The sequence below is a fragment of the Mastomys coucha genome, unplaced genomic scaffold, assembly GCF_008632895.1.
Source record: "Mastomys coucha isolate ucsf_1 unplaced genomic scaffold, UCSF_Mcou_1 pScaffold16, whole genome shotgun sequence".
Taxonomy (NCBI): Eukaryota; Metazoa; Chordata; class Mammalia; order Rodentia; family Muridae; genus Mastomys; species Mastomys coucha.
The window spans coordinates 48,042,825-48,063,813 of NW_022196898.1; the positions used below are offsets into that span (position 1 = coordinate 48,042,825).

The 20,989-nt window shown below is 42.4% G+C and overlaps 1 protein-coding gene and 1 non-coding gene across 5 annotated transcripts in view; one reads left to right on the top strand and one right to left on the bottom strand.

Annotated features, from left to right (window-relative positions):
* Window positions 1-20,989, top strand: part of Gdap2 (ganglioside induced differentiation associated protein 2) — a 47,290-nt gene that overhangs the window by 3,675 nt on the left and 22,626 nt on the right. For all 4 annotated transcript variants that reach the window (XR_004119727.1, XR_004119728.1, XM_031374973.1 and 1 more), the window contains exons 2-6: window positions 3,711-3,950; window positions 5,584-5,723; window positions 12,835-12,988; window positions 13,238-13,326; window positions 17,434-17,510. Coding sequence is in view for 2 of the 4 variants with exons in the window: in XM_031374973.1 (XP_031230833.1) it covers window positions 3,775-3,950; window positions 5,584-5,723; window positions 12,835-12,988; window positions 13,238-13,326; window positions 17,434-17,510 (636 nt within the window). In the remaining 2 variants the exon portion in view is untranslated. The remainder of the gene's footprint in view (window positions 1-3,710; window positions 3,951-5,583; window positions 5,724-12,834; window positions 12,989-13,237; window positions 13,327-17,433; window positions 17,511-20,989) is intronic.
* LOC116094457 lies at window positions 1,048-1,166 on the bottom strand. The gene has a single exon (XR_004120121.1). It is a non-coding gene; the product is annotated as a 5S ribosomal RNA (ribosomal RNA).

Sequence of the window (20,989 nt, forward strand, 5' to 3'; positions counted from 1 at the left end):
TAAAGCCAGGCAACTTAGGATGCCCATCTCAAAATAAAAGAATAAAAATAGGGCTAGAGATACAGCACGTGATGGTGTTCGCCCAGCATGCCTGAGTCCCAGGTTCAACCCCAGTACAAAACAATCAACAAAACAACAACAAACTGGGGAGATGTTTCTATGGTTTGAAGAAGAAATGAGGGAGGAAAGATTTTTCAAAAATGGAAGAACAGAGGGGGAGAAAAGAGAAAGATGTTCAGGGAAAATTGATGTTATTCTTGAAAAGGGCAGCTGGTAAAGTGCTTGATTTAAGACCTTTTGGCTGGCTTAAGCATGCAGAATATACCCCGAGATAAGTCAGAAGTTGGAAAAGTGTATTCCATAATGATAGATTTGGAACTAGAGAGAAGTTAGTGGTTTGAGCAATAGAATTGATGGAGGGTCCAGCTAGCATAGGAACACGCACACTCATCTTGGCACAAAATTGCTGATTTCCTTCCCCTAGGGACATAGGAACAGATGTTAGGTTATTTAAGGATCAACAAGACATGACAAGGGAAGTCATGACATCAAGATCTGTAGGACCGTAACTTAGCATTCAGCATTTAGCTTGCATGGTGATTTGACAGTGAGTGTGGAGCCTTTGCTACACATAGAAACAGAACTTCATCTCAGCTGTGGTTACACTGGTAACCTGAGGAAATCTGAAAGGGTAATTCATTGTACCTTGCTTTGTGTCAGGTGCTCTGCTGTGTAGTTTTAGCACAGATTATTGCATTTGTCTTCATGATAAGCCTGTGAGTTAATTACCTCTGCTTTAGCTATAAATACTAGCTTTGCCTCAAGGATCACAGCTCGATGATGTTGACTCAGGGATCCTGGACACACAGACTCATGACTTGCATTGTGCCACACTCCACTTTTGCACTGTGTGTGGACATAAGTCACCTGACTAGGTTCAAAGTTACGCTCACAGTGTGATTTTACCTCTGTCACAGAGAAAAGAAGAACTACAGCAAAGTTGAGATTCTTTTTTTCTTTCTTTCTTTCTTTCTTTTTTTTTTTTAAAGCCTACAGCACCCGGTATTCCCAGGCGGTCTCCCATCCAAGTACTAACCAGGCCCGACCCTGCTTAGCTTCTGAGATCAGACAAGATCGGGAGCATTCAGGGTGGTATGGCTGTAGACAAGATTCTTTTTTTCTTAACCATTTAACTTTTTATTGATTTTCAAATGTTCTGGAGGCAGGTGTTAGAGTCAGATATAGAATTTACTTTAAAGAAGCAATTATTCATTTATTTACTTGGCCATCAGGAATTTCTGCTGTCATTACCTGAGCCAGTGGCATTTGCCCTCTGTTCACTTTTGCCTGGAGCAAGTCTGAGTATTTGTAAACATAAGGCATGTGTTCATCTCTAGGCTCAAAGGCCGAAGGCCAACTGAACTAAGTTACAGCATCTAGAAAAACTAATCTTAAAGAAGCATTTAGTATAAACATTAAGCACTAATACAGATCATCTTAGTATAATCTATAAGATCTTTTTCTAACTGCTAGCTGAATGACCAAATTCCCATCTAACAATATGTGTAGAAGAATTTGAATATTCTGATAGATCTGTGCTTCTAGTTAGTATCTATGTCTCTCACCAAGAAACATGAATAAATTAGTTTGGGAAGGGCAAGTTTGTTTCTCCCTGAGTGTGACAACAAACATTAGTCTCAGATCAAAAAGCTTTTTAAAAATTAGCTCCCAGATTGACTTTCTCCCTTCTTCCTCTGCCTGCTCACTTCCTGAACCCACGTGGTCTTGCTCCTTAGGTAGCATTCTGCTCTGGCTGATCTTTCCAAAGGACTCCATGAATACCCACTTCTGCTGGCCTTCCACTAATATCTTTGCTGAGCTTCCTGCCTGTCTTAGCAGCCTCCTCACGTATGCTCTTGTCTCAGTGTACATCATGCTGTAGGACTGAGCCCTAGGAGCTCTTTCTTGCTGTGTCCTGCAGACAATCTTGTCTACTTCCTGTAGTTTTCAACACTGCACAAGGTGAGCCTTCTTGAACTCTGAGCTCTAGCCTCAAGCATCAGTTTGACAGTAAACTCATGGCTATGTAATAAGCATTTTGAACTCACATTCAAAAGGGCGTATGGAACGGGAAAATCCCTTGCTTTTCCTTCACCCTACAGTTTACTCCAATACTTCTTCTCTATAAGTAGCATTACTGTTCAACTCAGTTGCTCAGGGAAGTAATCTAGGCATTGTCTCACTTGTGTGTATCCTCGCCCTCTGTATTCCTATGATAAATTCTTTGGTTCTGTCAATTATACCCCAGATCTGACATTTCTCATAGCTACCCATCTCTCCTAGGGTCCTCTTGTATCTTCTACTGCTACTCTTGCCCTTCTTAATTTCCCTAGCTACAGTCTTCGTTTCAAGCGTTGTGTTTGGCTTCCTCTTATTTGAAAGAGGAGCTGAGGATTTTAGCATGGTTTTACAACTGCATCATCTGACACCAACCTTATCATCTAAATCATTACCTAGATGGCTCCTGGCTCCCCCTGCACTGCAGCTCACTCTTCCCCACCCTTTGGTCTTTGCCCTGGCTGCTCTCCTCCTCTCTTGTTTTCTCAGCTTGCTCCTCACATGTCACCTGTTCTCTGGAATGCGCTCTCATTACACTGTCACCATCACCTTTCTTCTCTGCAGAAGTGTTCTGCTACCAGAGTCCCCAGGACTTAGAGTAGTACCTAACACACAGTCAGTCCTTACAGATGTTAAGGGGATAAACGAGGCTGCAATTTACTGAAACAGCTGTAGGAGTCGGGGGTAAGTTGAGCATCCCTTTCTCTGGTGGAATTGTCCATAGCCTAGGTCCAGCTCTAGAAACTCTCACCCTCCTCTTCTGACATTTGTACAACTAGCTGTCTACCACATGCAGTCTCATATACCATATCCTGTGTGTTGTCAGATCCTGTTCATTGTTCCTCTGCATGTTGCCTCTTTTTAAAAAGATTTTACTTTATTTATAATTAAGTATATATGTGCATATCTGTGTGTGGTTGGTGCATATGAATGCAGATGCCTGCAGAGGCCAGAAGAGGGCATCATATATCCTAGAGCCAGAGTTATAAGTGGTTGTGAGCCTCCCACCATGAGTGAGGACCAACTCAGATCCTCTGCAAGAGCAGTATGTTACTCATCCTTGCTGCCCCATCTCTCTAGCCCCCATATGTTGTCTCTTAAATCCAAGCCTCATCTTCTTTGATTGTTAATTGAAACCTTTATTACCTCTTACTATTTAAATATAGTGACCCTGTCTTAGCCCAACATATCCGCATTGTTTATCAAATGGAATTATTTAAGCTATATGTGTTATTTATTATTTTATACCTCATGGCATAGCATATGGTATTTTATTTATTTATTTTGCAATAGTAGACGCCCAAAGGGTTGAATGTGTCGACCTTTCTGAAAAGTGGAACTGTTGTGATTTGTGATGACTATGATCACAGAAGGATGCAGCTCCTTTAAAGGAATTTATGCTTGCATAATTTTAAGGCGTTTTTTTGTTATCTTTGTTGTAATAGGTCATTACCATGGCTGTGGACCCATTGTGTACTCTTGGCTCATTCTGGTCCACAGCAGAGTCTGTGCATTGGTGTGGTAGAATTAAAGTGATCTTGTGCTCAGTATTTGTGCTTTTGTTTTAAAATGATCCCCTTTTCTCTTTTAAGCTAAAACCTCCAGGGATTGTTGACTTGCCAAAGAGTTTGGGCCACAAGCTGAAGTTCCCATTCCATGGATCCCTTGGGTGCACCTTCCCAGTTTGTGGATGTGGACACCCTGCTAAGCTGGGGTGACTCATATGAAGATGAAGTAAATTCCTCTGACGGCACAGCTGAGGCATTCCAGGAAGACACCAGCAGATCGCCTTTTCTTTATAATCGGGACATTAATGGAAAAGTGGTTCTTTGGTAACTTTTTCATCATACCTTACTGTGTGTGAATTCTCATAATGTTCCTCTAAAGTTCCTTTTTATTGAACTCCTAGCATTACTGAAATATTGCTTTTATGATACAGCCTTATTGAAATATAATTAACATACAGTAAACTGTACAGATTTAAAATGCACAGCTTAAATGCTGCTGCTCTGTGTGTGCCTCCATGAGGCCTTCTCCACAGTTAAGACAGCAATATTCCCTTCATCTTCAGAACTAATCTTGTTGGTTTGCCCATTTTGAACATTTCATATGTATGAAATTCCTACAGTAAAATATGTTGATATTGTTGTTCCTCCAATGGGGTTGCATTCCCCTTCAACTCCTTTGGCCCTTTCTCTAAATCTTCTATTGGGAACCCTGAGCTCAGTCCAATGGTTGGCTGCGAGCATCCGTCTCTGTATTTGTAAGGCTCTGGCAGGGCCTCTCAGGAGACAGCCATATCAGGCTCCTGTCAGCATGCACTGCTTGGCATCCACAGTAGTGTCTGGGTTTGGTAACTGTATATGGGATGAATTCCCCAGGTGGTACAGTCTCTGGATGGCCTTTCCTTCAGTCTCTGCTCTATACTTTATCTCCATATTTTCTCCTGTGAGTATCTTGTTCTCCTTCTAAGAAGGAGTTGAAGGGGATTGCAATTCCACAGGAAGAATAGCAATATCAACCAACCAGTCCCCCCAGAGCTCCCAGGGACTAAGCCATCAACAAAGGAATACACATGGCTCCAGCTGCATACATTGCAGAGGATGGCCTTGTCATGCATCAATGAGAGGAGAGGTCCTTGGTCCAATGAAGGCTATAGATGCCCCAGTGTAGAGGAACTGAGGGCAGGGAGATGGGAGTAGGTGGGTGTTGGGTGGAGGAACACCCTCGTAGAAACAGGAGGAAGGAGGATAGGATAGGGAGTTTGGGGGGGTGGTGAACCAGGAAAGAGGATAACATTTGAAATGTAAAGTAAAGAAAACATTCAATTAAAAAAATATGTTGACTTTTAGACTAATGTTTTCAGTGTAGTACAAAGTAGTACTTTTCTTTTTATGACTTAATAATACTCCATGGGTGCACACTAAGAGCACACTCATCAGCTCCCTAGCTGGTGGTCAGTCAGTCAGGTTGTTTATAGTCTTTTGACTATTATGACTGATGCTAATTCTAAACTGTAATAATCAACTACCCTCAACTGTATAAGCCTTCTGTTTAAATGAAGGAACCTGCCAGGCGGTGGTGGCACACACCTTTAATCCCAGCACTTGGGAGGTAAAGGCAGGCAGATTTCTGAGTTCGAGGTCAGCCTGGTCTATGGAGTGAGTACCAGGACAGCCAGGGCTACACAGAGAAACCCTGTCTCAAAAAAAAATAAATAAAATAAAATGAAGGAACCATGACAAGGTGCAAATGTGCACCATGACGGCTCTGGGAGTTCTGCAGTTACTGTAAAGATTTAAGATGTCAGGTTAATTTGAGTAGGACATTTTTTTTTCCCATTTCTACTTTTCTGCTCTTGCAAAGCCAATATCGCAGAGATGGAAGGTTTTAAAGAAACTAGAAACTAGGTCAGCTATCTCCCTCATCTGTCTCACAGTCGCTGTTTATCTGTCGGTCCATCAGGAAAGGAGACGTGGCATTACTGAACTGCACGGCCATTGTGAACACCAGCAATGAAAGCCTCACAGATAAGAATCCTGTGTCAGAGAGCATCTTCATGCTTGCGGGGCCAGATCTGAAGGAGGACCTACAGAAACTCAAAGGTGAGTGAATGCTTTTAGGCCTGTTACTGCTTAGGGAACACTTGGATGTCTTCAACTCTGAGGAAGTGTATTGGGTGTTCATGAAGAAGACTCTGTAAAGCTGATTTTTCTAATGTTGAAACTTTTGTAACCCTCTCAGAGGAGGGAACCTAAATTTAAAAAGTGCCTTCATAAGACCAGCAGGCCTATATGGCATTTTCTTAATTAGTGATTGATGGAGGAGGCCCCAGCCATTGTGGGTGGGGGCTGCCCCTAGGCTGGTGGTCCTGAGTTCTATAAAGCAGGTTGAGGAAAGTGTGAAGAGCAAGGCGGTAAGCAAAGGCCATTGCAATATGGAGAAGGACTGAGGGGGTTGAAAAGCCTTTTATCAAACTATAATAGATGCCATAATAAGTGTGTAGAAATTAAAAAGGAGCTTTAAGAAAATACTGAAAAGTTTCTTGGTAGAGGTAAGAAAGAAGCTAGTCTGGAAAAAACCCTTCTGGGGTGAGCATGCATGTACATATTCATGCATCATAGAGTGAGACTTGAAAATAATACAGAGAATGGAAAAGCAAAATGATTTTACACAAAATTCATCACTATGAAATTTAATAGTTACCTTTAAGAGAAAGAGGATTTAATAGGCTGAGAGTTATTAATGCTTAGCTGAGGTTCATATTATAACTCCCCTGTACTGAACATGTGACTGGAGACTGTCATCACTCGCTGCTCAGTTTGAATCTTCTCATCTCTCTTGTCAGTAATGGAAGTTCCAACCTCAGGTCTTGGAGCATAACAAAAATTTAATAAATATTTTGGATGAAAAAAATTGGTATCATACAAGCCAATTGGTATAATGGATGTCAAGTTCTGTTGCAGCAAGCTCTGCTAATAAATTAAAGCACAGGTCATATGGCATGGAAGATATCAGATGCCATAGTGGGAGACATCAAGTACTATAGTGAGAGACATCAGGTGCCATAGTGGGAGACAGCAGGTACCATGGCGGGGGACATCAGGTGCTATAGTGGAGTGCCACAGACCGGGGTTTCTTTTGGGGAGCCCTTGTTCCACGGGGTGATGAAAGTTCTGGTTAGATGGGCAAGGGATTCGGTGGTGACAGACAGATATGACACAAGAAGTGTGTTATCTGAATGTATTCTCACAAAATAAGAATCAGGCTTATATACAGAAAACAGGGCGAATGTCAGAGATCACATAGGCAAGTAGCAGTCACAAAGTCAGTGAAATCAAATAGCCAGGTCTAAATGATTTCTTTGGAAGAACAATAGTGTTCTTCCCCATGGGCTATCTTGGCAGCCCTAAGCAAACTCTCTTGTGGTCAGAAGCAGGTAAGCACCAGGAGGTCCCATTCTAGCAGCTCCTGGGAATGGTTTGGCTTATAACACAAACATTAGTTCAGGAAGCTTTTCGGCTACTGTCTAGTTTTATAACAATTCTGCCTTGTGTGGTACTGCTCTTAGAGTTCTAACTATGTCTACAGATAGCAATAGTGTTTGACTACTATCTCTAACTCTGGAGATACCCTGTCTGATAAGGCAGCTTCTTTTTGGGAATTAGTAGGCAATAATGCCTGACCTTTATTGCTAATTCTAGGGACTCCCTGTCTGCTAAGGCAGTATCCCTTGTAAAAAATTCCAAGCTAATAACAGCTAGGAAATCAATTAGGATCATTGAAATACTGTGGAGGCCAAGAAACAATGTTAAATCTCAATTTTAGCTATAACAAAATATTTTTTAGGGCACCTTTATGCCTGAATAAAGAAAGCATGCAGATCTCTCCACAGACTTTAGCAGAGATCAATCTGGAACACATCTTGAGTTAGGAGATGCCAACGGCTGACTGAATACCCAAGAGGCACAAACTCTCTTTGAATTCATAACACCTCTTGTCCATGATCAGGCTTTTAACCCTGATACTGTAGACCTACTGGGGTAGATGAGTAAGCATTGGAGGAGGGCATCAGGTGCTATAGTGGAGGACATCAGGTGCCACAGTGGGGATTAAGTTCCTTTTTTTTTTATTTTAAGATTTATTTATCTACACAGTGTTCTGCCTGCATTTATGCCTGCAAGCCAAAAGAGGGCACCTGACCTCATTAAAGATGTTGTGAGCCACCATGTGGTTGCTGGGAATTGAACTCAGGACCTCTGGAAGAGCAGACGGTGCTCTTACCCTCTGAGCCGTGTCTCCAGCCTGGGGCTGGGGTGAGTTCTGTTGCTGCTACTGTGACTAGTTAGCTCTCACGTGTCCTGTTTGCATGGCCAGTGCTGACCTGACGACATCATCATTGGCTGCTGAAGGTCTGAACAGGTGACACTGTCACCTTGTCACATTTTTGTTAATTAGTAAATGATTACAAGTTATGGCTTACCAAATTTATGATAGAAAGCTACATACATATATCAAATGAACTGACTAGAAATACAAGCAAAAAATAGACAAAAAAAAAATTGACAGAGATTAAAGTTATAGCCTTGCATGAAATTTAGAATAATACATAGGGTCAGGCCAGAGGAGCCAGTTTGATGGTCATTTCTGCACATATGAAGTACTTACCATCAGCAGAATAACATATCTGCCATTCCAGTTTTTTATTCAAAAATCCTTAGGTTTAACATATTCTTCATTACCCTTTCCACAGAGTGTGCTGTGAGGTCCCAATTTACTGTGGCTGTATTTCTCTCTGTTACCACTCCCTTCTTCCTTCCATGCCAACTGGTCTCCTTACATTATTCTTCTTAAAATCCATTTTCCAGACACTAACCAGTGTTTACATAGTAAACTGTGCAACCATTTAGTGATCCTGTAGAGTCCGTAAGCTCGTCTCCATTGCCTGAATGCTTTCACTCCTTTGTCTCCAGTCTCATCCCACACTGGCTTTTGCCTTTAAAATTCACCACTTGAATGAACCCAAAGGATCTCTGATCACCACTTGCTCTGGGAAAGCGTCTCTGTGGTTTTCACCTGCTGTTGGCCTTTCTCTTGGCTGTGCGCTCTCAAGTCTTCCCGATGTCTGCAGATAGATTCCTTTTCCTCCAGAAAAGCCTTTGTCCCATAGAATGTGCTCTTAGCCTGCACAGTACTTCTCAGTTGTGCTCTCACCATGTTGTGGTGTGCTAGGTTGTTGAGAAGAGGCCACTGTCCTGAGCAGTGTGAAGGTCATGTAGGCAGGAACTGCCCAGAGAAGATAACAACATCTTGTCCTGTAAGTCGCTGAGAAATGAAACTCCCAAGGCTTTAACTGACTAAACTCAAAGCTCACACTCTTATACTGCTTCGTCAAGAACAAATCATCAGTGTTAAATGAGGCTGTGCTTGCCCTGCACCTGGATTCCTGGGGAGACTGTGGGGCTTTTGTTGTAGGTGTACCACTACCTTTAAGAGTGCTAAACTGGGGTACACCTCAATGAAAAGTATTACTGCGCTAGGTGTTTAGAAGGCACAGTACTGAATAGTGCAAAGACTTAGCGTGGAGGGAGTCTGGAGGAAACCCTCGTTATTCTCAAACCCTTGAGAAGGGATGCTTTGAACAAGGATGGTCATAGCTATTGTGTTGCTGCAATTCCTGATCTAGAAAATTGTTTTGCAATTTAGCTAGAATTTTTTTCTGAGAAACAGCTTTCTAAAGGTGGGCTGTGAAGGATTTGGGTAGCCATTTAGCCTGTCCCCAGTCAGTACAACTTTCACAATTTGAACTTGGTTATTTTCATAAAAACAAAAGTTGTGGGAGTTGTCCTTTGTATTCCATTATAAAGAATTAGAAGACCTGTTCGCTGGAAAGCTTGTTCCAGCCCAGAGCTCATATCCAGAGCCAGCAAAACAGGTCAAAGCCTGCGCGTGCACAGTAACGAGATGCTGGGCTCACAAGTTGTTGCCTATGTGTCCTCTGACTCAGTACTGAAGTGTGAGCTTTCAGGGATAGGAGTGCGTGCACTACAACTTTTGCTTGCTGTCTTCTGGTTAGCACGCTCTGCTTCCAGCATTCAGCAGCTCTGTGCTTCCTTATTGTGGGGTGAGGACTTGCAAAGAAGTGCAGTTGAAATGCTGTTGAATCATCTTTGGTAACTCAAGATACTCAGTGCCCACTAGCATGACGTTAGCTACATCACACTCAACAGAACTGAGACCAGAGACAATCTTACTGAGTGAACTGGATTTATTTTTCAAACCTTAAAACCCCTTCAGGATGATGTTTTAAATGCGTCTAACACCACTCAGCTTTCAGGCTTTGGATTAGAAGAGACAAGTGCATGGCAGGTGGGACTGGAGCAGCACTTTTGGTCACGATCTCCAGCATCTAGAGTTCTTAGGAACAATAAAAAAGAAGGGCTAGCCCAGGAACAAGATATTTTTGTTCCTTTTTGGTCAGGGGGAACAGGGTCTCATATACTCCAGGCTAGCCCTAGACTCTATCCTGCCTCTGCCTCCCAAATGCTGGTATTACTTACATGTACCACCAAGCCCAGCTTTTTTCTTTTCAAAACTCTGATGTGAGAAATATCTACCGCAAGCTAATTATGTGTTGGCCTGTTACCTATTTTTAAAAATCAATATAATACACATATTTTTTTTAACTAGCAATTTTCTACTGTATTTGGAAGCAATATATAAAAAAAAAAATGTGTATACAAGCTAAAATAACTAAAACCATAATATTCCCACCACGCAAATATCACCACTTCTGGCTCTTTCCATATGTAGTATGAAGGTATATACATGTTCTTAGAGAGAAAAAGTAATTACATATGTACTGCTTCCAAGCGTGTGGTATACATAGCATGTTCAATAGAAGATGCATTCTGCATTTTGGTTTCAGACATTAGATCTAAGCCGAAACTGTAGATAACCTTTCCAGCTGCTCAGAAATGTCCTCTGGGGTTATTTTACCAAAACCTTACTTTAACACCCTTGTTAGATACGGATTGAGAGAAGACCGGTATCTCTGGAAACACAGTGTTCTTTAATTGAAACAGCTGAAGGTCCACAGTCTCTGCATAAAGGAGACTGTGCGCATGTGGTATGAGGTTTTGGAGGTTTATAGGATGAAAAAATGGGGGAAGGGGACCTTGAAGACAGAAGAGTCTATCTCCCGTGGGTGCTGTCAGTCACTCACCTTTGTCCAGAGTGTCTCAGGTCACCTGAGGCTTTTAGATCACTGACCCTTCACTGGTTGTTAGCTGCTCAGTTCCTCCTCCTTAGCAACCAACCCCAAAAAAACACTAGGGAGTGAGGAGTGAGGTGCTCAGTTCTGGGAAGATCCTTGCTTTTCTTCCCTATTTCTTTCTTTGAAGAAATCTTACTGCATGGTGTATTTTCTTGCTTTGTCTTCCATTTTTGTTGTTGTTATCTCCTCATTTGTTTTGTTCTCTGCATGGTTTCAGCCCCTATTGAACTTCCCTGTTCTTACAGATTCAGTAGTCTGTAGCAAATATGCATGTGCTGTTTTCTGTCCTTTTCTGGTCTTGACTCAGAGATCCTGTATCCTCTCACATGTCACTGCAATACATATCTAGTGTCAGGACTTCGGGTCATTTCGTAAGCTTCTACCCTGCCTGTTGTGTATCAGGAACATCAGTTTGTTTTGTCTACTTCCTCACTTCCTGGGGATCTTTCAGTGCTAGTGGTGTTTGAGGAGGAACTGAGAAGCTACTGAGGCACGTTTTGTGCCTGTCCTACGCATTGGCCTGCTCGTTTACAGCGTGTCTTATGTGGCCCATACTGGCTTAGAACTGACTATATATATATAGTCCAGTCCGTCCTTTACCTTGGACCCCTGTCTCATCCTCTCAAGTTCTGGGATTACAGCTATGGGTCACCATGCTTGGCTGCTTAGTGCATTCAAGCTACTAACAGGTACAGAGGAGGTTGCTTGTAGATATTTAATTCTTCAAGTTCTGGTATCTAGAGGTGTGGTTCCAGGATGGCAGCAGATTAGGATCTTTTGAGGGTTTCTGGGCCTCTTCACATAAGAGGAAGCAGTCTCTGGATTGGGTTGTTAAAATATTCATCCTATCATCTGTGGGGATTCCGGCGTGATCTCGTCTCGTTCTTCTCACCTCCCAAAGATATATGCTTTGATGCCACCACATGCCACCATGAAGTTTCAGCGTCAGAAGTGGGAAGGGCATGCACGAATGTACTCCATAGCAGCAAGGCTATTGGTTGGTGGGTGTCTGGTAGAACAGACGTGCTGTGGTTTTATTGAGGGAACTGAAGGGATTGCTTTGATTATCAGACTCAACTCATTCTTTGGCTTTGGCCTTGGATATCGCTGTTAGACAACTGATGGAGGCAAGCAGCTAGGCGTTTTCCATACAGCTTTAGTGCCTTAACTTCATGAAGCTCCTCTTTGCACTTGAGAGTGGGGTTCTTGATTTCTAGAAAGTCTTGTCCAACATCTCCAAGGAATAATCTTCCGTTCTGTTGCATCAGTGGCAAAGAAAATTTAACCTTGCCATGCTGGTGTAAGGAGGGTCGCTGTGGTTTTGATTGACTGTGTACCTGAGCCATCTCTTTACAGTCCCACATCACACAGCATGATCTGGCAAGCAATTAGGAGTCTTTCCAGTATTCTCCAGAAATAACAATAGCAATAGCCACTGCTGCCTGTGTGCACTTTGCTTAACTTAACTCATTTGATCTTCTAAGGCCAGTATCTCACTTACGTAGGACATCAAAGCAGTGAGGCCATGAACATGCCCAGAATCCACACCTGGACACTTTGGACTCTGGATTTAAATGAAGCAATTTGCTTTCGGTCTGACTCCGCCCTTCTTCACAAAGCTTCATTCTGCTTACTCCAATTTGCAGGCTGCTAGGTTTCCCCCCTTTGTTAAGCTGGTTACCCATAGGCCACTGACTTTTCTCCCTTCAAAAACCTGGATAATTGTCTGCTCTGTGTCTTCCCCATCTTGTGATACAAGATTGTGCTTGTACCTGCTGTCCATCTCAGCGCCACAAGAACAGAAGGAACAGACGTGGATCCTTGTATTCAGTCCTATTTTTAGATAACATTCCTCACAGTTCTTAATGCAACGGTTTATGCTTTGCACATTTGTGTTTTCGTAATATTTACAGGCGTTTTTGTGTCCCCATTGTTTCCAGGTTGCCGAACTGGTGAAGCAAAATTGACCAAAGGCTTTAACCTAGCTGCTCGGTTCATCATTCACACAGTGGGACCTAAGTATAAGAGCCGCTATCGCACTGCAGCGGAGAGTTCCCTGTACAGCTGTTACAGAAACGTGCTTCAGCTGGCAAAGTACGGCCTGTTCCCCTCCTGCTGTTAGAGATGGAACCTCACTGTGGAAAGCAAACTCTGAAGAGCTCAGATAGTAGCTCTCAGAGTGTGGTTAGATCTTACATTAGTGTAACTATCAATACAGCTAACTATTGTAAATGTATTGGTGGGGAAGGAGAGACTCACACTTGTATTTTGAGAGTACTTATGGATCGTGTATGTAGAGAGTTGTTTTAGGACAACTTTTTTGGGTTTTCTGTCTGGTTGCAGAGAGCAGTCCATGTCCTCTGTTGGCTTCTGTGTCATCAATTCTGCAAAGCGAGGTTATCCGCTAGAGGATGCAACACACATCGCACTTCGTAAGTAATGCTGGAGGTACCACACATGCATCAGTGCTTAGCATCTTCCATTCCTAGAATAAGTTCTAACCGGAGAACATCATGACATTCTGACCGACTTTGCATTGCCAGATGGCAGAGTTCTCAATTAGTATGGTCTAATTTACACCTATGCATAAAGGCTTACAGGACTTGCTCATTAAGTTTAAAAATGATACCAGACTAGAAAATATGATTAATGTAATGAGTATTTGAATCAAATAAGAATAATTTTGACAGTATATAAAAATGCAGCAAAAACAAATTCATAATATATTTACATACTATTTTTCTTTTACACAGCTATAACCATGGGCCTTTCTATGCCCACCCTAGTTCCTGAATAGTGACATGGAGACTATATTTATTTATAAACTTTTGGCTGTATAGCCAGGCATTGTTTCCTACTAATCTTAGTTCTGCCACATGGCTTATTAGTTACATCTCCTCCCTTCCTGGCCTGATTCTTCCTTCTTGTCCAACTAGCTGAATCTTCCTTACCTGGTTCCCTCTTCTTTTCTCTCTCTCTCCCTCTCTCTTTCCATAAGTTCCACCTTATTCTCCTGCTTTTTGCTATAGGCCATAGTCGTTTTACTGTAGCTAATCAGAAGGTGATGGAGAACAGTGCTTTACAATGAATTAAGTTGGGAGGTGCTTCGTGATAATTACAGTACCAGAGTCTGAACAGCAGCCAGGTCTCTGGGTACAGAAATCAGCATTTGAATATACGGTACACGAAACATCGTCCAACAGACTGCACTGTTCAGAAATACTCCTTTACTATAAAACCGTGTGCTTCAGTTTAAAACTCACTGAGTCCAGACTGACCTGTATAGAAGTTTGTATAAAGGTACCGTGTTGTGCTGAGGGCATAGGTCAGTGATGAGTGTGTGCTTAGGATGTATGGGTCTCTGAGTTCACTTCCCAGAAATAAAAACTAGTACTCAGCTTGAGAGTCCATGTCCTCAGTGTATTTCATACATTTTAGGTCACGGTCACAGACAGTGACAAACAAGGACACTTTGCTTGAAACATCAGTGGTATGCAGATATGATGCTCATCTTCAAATACCTGAAGGGCTCTCCCAGTAGCCTTATGCTGCAATACATTCTTAAGCAAGGGTTCTTCGCAGGGGTTGGGCAATCATCGTAACCTACATTGTATATCCATCAAAAAAGGGTTGTGGTCCCTTATCCAAAGCAGTGTTCAGAAAAACAGACTTTAAAAGCTATCCCAAGAGCTTTGCAGTCCTCATAAAGGTGATGAATAGGAATCCTAACCGCAGATAGCAAGAGCTAGGCATGTTTCAAGGGAGGAGCTTTGATTAATTTGAGATAGTACTGTGTGTTAATGGGTTCTCATCAACAGGAACAGCGCCTGCACACCCTCCTTAAATACTACCATGTGAATTCCCTATATGCATTGTTCTGGGAAAGTGGTCCAAAGGCTGACTTTACTACATAGTAATACCTCAGACCACCCCAGTTTTAAGAGTAATTTACAATAACAGATAAAGATCAATAGTGAGAAGATTACTTCTAGGAATGTAATTGGCAGAAAGGAAGCTAGTCACTCTTAAAACTGACCTAGTCAAATTGTTTAAGGGCCATTTCACCTAGACCTTAAATGTGGTAGAATTATAGAGCTTCTTATTCAGAACAAACAAATATAGAGACGCTAGTATACCTCTGGAATTTGAAAATAATGAATGGTTTGTACACATTTATAGTGCATGCTTGCTAAAAGTGAATCCATTGACATATATCTCTCAAATCAAGAGCTTTCTTGCTCATTAAACTATTAGCAAAACATTTGTATACAAAAACCTAATGACTTCTTGACCAGTATACCAAGACTTTTTATAGTATCTTTTTTCCCTACTCCATGTACAATTAAAGCCTTTGAAGAACTGTAAACATCAACAGTGAAGTAAAATTACTGGGTTACTTATTCAACAAGAACTCGAGTTACAGCCGGGCGGTGGTGGTGCACGCCTTTAATCCCAGCACTTGGGAGGCAGAGGCAGGCGGATTTCTGAGTTCGAGGCCAGCCTGGTCTCCAGAGTGAGTTCCAGGACAGCCAGGGCTATACAGAGAAACCCTGTCTCGAAAAAAACCAAAAAAAAAAAAAGAACTCGAGTTACTGGTCTGCGGTGCTCTCTCCTACCCAGGAGCAGGCAAGAAGCCCACGGCGCCTGTTCTAATCATCATGCTTTGGTGTTGAAGGTGTTAATATCCTGGATGTCACTTTCACTAGTTAAAGTGTCTTCCTAAATGTAAAGCATGTGACATCTTGTTTGGCTGCGGGGAAGAGTACCCAGCTGCAACTAGAAGGAACAGTGTAGACTGAAATACCGAAATCCTTGAGTCATGGGTCAGTCTCATTCCTCTTCTGGCAGAAGCCTCTTTCTAAATGAGCACCATTGAGAGAATTTGATTTGATTACTACTTGGCATTACCTTCCATAAGAAACATACAGTAATTATATTAAGGGACAATTGCATATATGAGTGTCAAATTTTTATGTAATGTAAATAGTCTAAAAGAAAATTTATTTTAGGATACTGTTTTAAGGAAAAGATTGAAAGCAGACCAGAGGAAAAACAGTTTTGCACCTAGAGCAGCAGATTAGTCTACTGTACTAGATCCTTGGACTACATTCCTTACCGAGGCGGGCCATAAAGTATTAATTTAGTATTAGTTGCTTTTGATGAGTGCATGTACATAAAATATACTTGGCTTTAAATAGGTCCACGTTGTAGCTGTAAGAGGTTTACAGCTAGAAAGATAAAAGCTCATAGAGGCTTCCCAATTTACCACAGGACTATATCTCATTAAACCTGTTGTAAACTTGAAAAGCCCTAAGTCGAACTGAACCAAGGTGGGTGCAAGAGATTCTGTATAGAGGAACCCAGGGAGGGATAGAGTTCTACACAAACACAGCTTATCACCAGACCTTGAAAAATGAATGAAGATTCACAAAAGAATGGAGTGGAGGAACAATGTTTTTTGGTCAGAACTAACCTACCTGGATAGGGCATCATGAGGTGTAAGTGACAGTAGAAGACATGTAGGAGAAACAGGAGTTATGAGACGATTAGCTAGGACAATGTGGCAAGTCATGTAGGAGCTTGGAACCTTAACTTATAAGGAGTACATCCCCATTACAATTATCTCCTACAGAAAGTGCTATGAGATGATTCCCCGGGAAGCAAAATAGCCTTGTAGCCTTGGAAATGAAAGAAACAGAGACCAGCCAGTAGCTTACTGACAAAATGTGTGTGAGCATTAATAACCTGAAAGCAACTGAAAGAGGAAGGATGGATATTTGACATGCTAGAAGAATTAAAAGATTGTGCATGGAAACCATGTGACAGTGTGGATTAAAATAAAAAATAAAGATAATTCCAAAGGAAATTCAGAGCCCGTGAGGTGGCTCAGCAAGTAAAGATGCTTGCTGCCAGGCCTGATAGCCTGAGTTCAACCCTGGAACCCTATGGTACAAGGACAGAGCTAACTCCTGGAAGTTGTCCTCTGAGCTATGCACATATACCATGGTGCACACATGCATTAGGATGGGATAGAGACTAAGAAAAGATAACAATTTTGGTTTTGGGAGCAGGAAACAGGTTGAGTGGAACACCTCACACTGTAACTGAATGAATACACGGCATTGTGCTTTTCATTTGTGCTAGATTGTTCTGGCCAAAGGGAAGCCCCAGAGATATACAGAACATTCTGGATAAAGGAAAGAGGTCTGGACTCAGCATCTTCTGTGGCCAGCCACTGTCACAGACACTGTAACTAGGGCAGCAAGTACAATAAGGAAAGCCATGGCACCTTAGGGCCCGTGGAGGGCTGAGAGCAGAGAGGACATGCCATGAAGGGACCTCTGGAAACTGTCTGCTACAGTTACTCTAAAGGAAAGCATCTCAGACTGTCAGAGGGGTGTTAGAGGGGCATGTGAGAGGCATGTGGCAGGCTTTTCTGGTGGTGGGTGATTGAGCAGTGACTGATGAAGTAAAGGGTGGCCCGTTACAGAATCAAAGCTTGGCTTTAACATTGAATGTCTTTCCATTCTCTTCTTTAGGTACTGTGAGGCGGTTCCTAGAGATCCACGGGGAAACCATTGAAAAAGTAGTGTTTGCTGTCTCAGAAGTCGAAGAGGTATTTTACTAATATTTTTTGCTTAGTTTGAGTCTTAATTCTACTTGTGTTACCTTCACGTGGTCATCATCTGTTCGCTGAATCTGAAGCAGAGAAGTCTAATGATTTAGATAAATTCGTGGCAGTGGGATTATTTATGTTCATTCATTGAGGAAGACATGATGGAAACTAAAGCAGTGTGGACAGAACTCAGACTGTCCGGTGTGAAGCACGCTGTTCTGGCTGCAGTCCTCCTGACTCTGCTTCCAGTTTGGAATCACAGGCATGCACCACCCAGCCAAGAAGGAGAGTTTGATTCAGCTTTACTGCTTGGCTGTTGTCTTCTTAAGGGAAATGGCACAGACCGCTAGTGCTGCCTGCTGCCTGTGCCGGCACCCAGGCTGCTGCCTTGTAACCTGAGCACTAGGTTTCTAGGCTTTAGGAACATAGCTGGGAAAATCACTGCTCTGCTGGTAAGGCCTCACCATCTGCTTGACTGGGTGCAGGTAGTGGCCAAGCCAGTGGGGGCAGGACTGTATGTTTTCTTGTGTGTAGTGGGTTTATTTAAACTTGGGCCATGTAGAAAGTCAGATCTTCGTTTCCATCTCCCTGGGCGTCCGTAACTTGAGAGTACTGTGTTGTGCTCAGCTTCTGATGGTTCTGCTTGTATCCTTCAGCAGTCACTTCACTTCTCAGTGCTTGGCTAAATTAGGGAAGTGGAGGAGGAGGAGGGTTGGGCGGTTTGCACAGGCAAGTCGTATTCTCGAGTAAGGTGGTACTGATTTTAAGAGTCAGGTGGTCCTGAGAGGGGCAGCATTCCTTAGCTAGCAAAGTTTAAAGATGAGAAAACATGAAATACACACAGTGTAGAGAGAAAGCCCATAGTTAATTCTTAGTTGTTAAAAAGTGCTATACAAATGACCATGATAAAGAAACTTCACAACATTGACCATTACAGCAACTCAAGCCAAAGCTACAGTGAGAAGCCTCTTCACTGTCACAAAGCCATCTGCCAGCCACATAAGAAGTTACAATATAATGCAGCAGCTTCTTAAGTACATACAGAAAACATTTAAAACAAAGATGAATATTTAAAACAGTGTTGTTGAGTCAGTAGCCAAGGAGTAGAAAATAGTCAACAGAGGACTAAGGAGCAAATGTAGAGTATACATCAAATAGCAGGTAAGTACTCAGCCTTGGAGAAGTGAAGTGTGGGAACCTGTAAGGAGGTGAACCTTGTGGCATTATGCTAACGGGAATGAACTACACATAAAAGGTCACAAAGTGTATTCTGTCTTATTAAAATGTCGAAAATAGTCACATCCACTGAGGCAGAACAGTCACAGCCCAGGTTTTGGAACTAGGAAGTGTGGGGAAACGATTGCTGGGGAGTTGGGTTGAGGTGATGTTAGTGTTCTGGAGTTAGACAGTGGTGATTGGACAATGTTGAGAACACCACTAAAGTTACAGTTGGTATTTTCCGGTATTTTCATCAGGTTAGTTTTATATGATTCTTCAGAATCCTCTGTGTGTGTGTGTGTGTATGTGTGTGTATGTGTGTGTGTGTGTGTGTGTACGCGCGCGCATAAGCATGCCTAAGCATGCCTGTACCCAGTGTGCCATGATGCATGTGTGGAAGTCAGGACAGCTTTGTGAAGCTTGTTCTCTCCTTCGATCTTCTGTGCTTTTGACAGACTGATCTCTGATGGCCAGGTTTGCACAGCAAGCACCTGGACAAGCTGAGCCTGATTTTTGTTCGTTTGCTTGCTTGTTTCTGTTTTGGTTTTTTGTTTTTGTTTTGAGAAAGAGTTTCTCTATGTAGCCGTCATTAGCCTGGTACTCACTATATAGATTAAGCCAGCCTCAGACTCACAGATTTGCCTGTCTCTGCCTCCCAAGTGTGAGGATTAAAGGCATGTGCCACCACATCCAGCCTATTTGGGTTTCTATAAGCTACAAACCTGAAGTCTCCAGGCTTCTGTTTAGGAAATGCTGTAGTTCTGTGTGTAATACTGATTTCTTAAATGATTTAATTGACTGAGATATTCAACTCCACCACTTGTGTGCTGTCTTCTTTTAATCCTTTTTAAAGATTTATTCATTTTATTTCATGTTTATGTGTATGTATGTATGTGCATTCAAGTGTAGGTGCCCATAGATGCTAGAAGAAGGTGCTGGATCTCCTGGATCTGTAGTTAGACACAGTTGTTGAGTCACTCAGTGTGGGTGCTCAGTGGGGACGGAACCTGGGTCCTCTGGAAGAGCTGCAAGTGCACATAGCCTCTAACCTCTCTCCAGCCCCTATAGTTTAGATAGTTTGAGGATGCTGGGCAACGGCACAGCAGCAATGCCTAGGATGCAGACAAGGCAGCGCCAACAGACATGGGGACCACCCGCACATAGCACCTTCATTTGCTCTGTGCCATCAGTGAGCACAGGAGTCGCACATGTGGGAATCCTAAAATAGAGTACACCTTACTCTGTTTTGTTTTATTTTGTTTTGTTTTTGTTTTGTTTTTTTGTTTTTTGTTTTTTTGTTTGTTTGTTTGTTTTTTGTTTTCCGAGACAGGGTTTCTCTGTGTAGCCCCAGCTGTCCTGGAACTCACTCTGTAGACCAGGCTGGACTCAAACTCAGAAATCTGCCTGCCTCTGCCTCCCAAGTGCTGGGACTAAAGGCATGTGCCACCACCACCACCCCACCCACTCCTCCACCCCCTGGCACCTTACTCTGTTTTTATTTTAGCACGTTGTAGTTACTGTATTAATTTTTAGTTAGCTTACAAAGTGATTGGTTTCATCATCTTCACATCATATGTTACTACATCTTGTTATCATTCATTTCCTACCTCCATCGCTTTCATTGATTTTTTTTAAATTGGGTTTATTTATATATTTTATTTTGGAGGAGGCTAAGGGGGAATGTGCATGTGGAAATCAGAGAATGCTCTTCAAGAGTCTGTTCTCTTCCTCCATGTTAATTAGGTCACAGGGATCAAATTCAGGTCATCAGAGTCTGTGGCTTTTATCTAAGAAGTCATCTCACAGGCTCTTTTTTTTTTTTTTTTTTTTCCCTGGGAGTGAGTGAAACTGTCAGACCTTTGGAAAATAATTAGAAATGTTTCTAAAAAATGAACAACTAGCCAGGCAATAGAGGCACACACCTTTAACCACAGCACTCAGGGGGCAGAGGCAGGTGGATCTCTGTGAGTTTGAGGCTAGCCTGGTCTACAGATCAAGTTCCAGGACAGCCAGGGCTACACAGAGAAACCCTCTCTCAAACCACCAGCCCCTGACCCCCTCAAAAAAAAAAAAAAAAAAACCTGAAAAAAATAAACGTGTCAAATAGAGACTGGTACTAGCTTTAGCATATAGCTCCTGTGCTTCTCGAGTCTAACCGACAGGGTGTGAGTGTGGGCAGGAGCGGCAGCCTTCACAGTCCAGATTTGGTGACCTGGACCAGGGTGGAGGTCTCCTGTGATAAGTCATTGGAGGCTTGATTC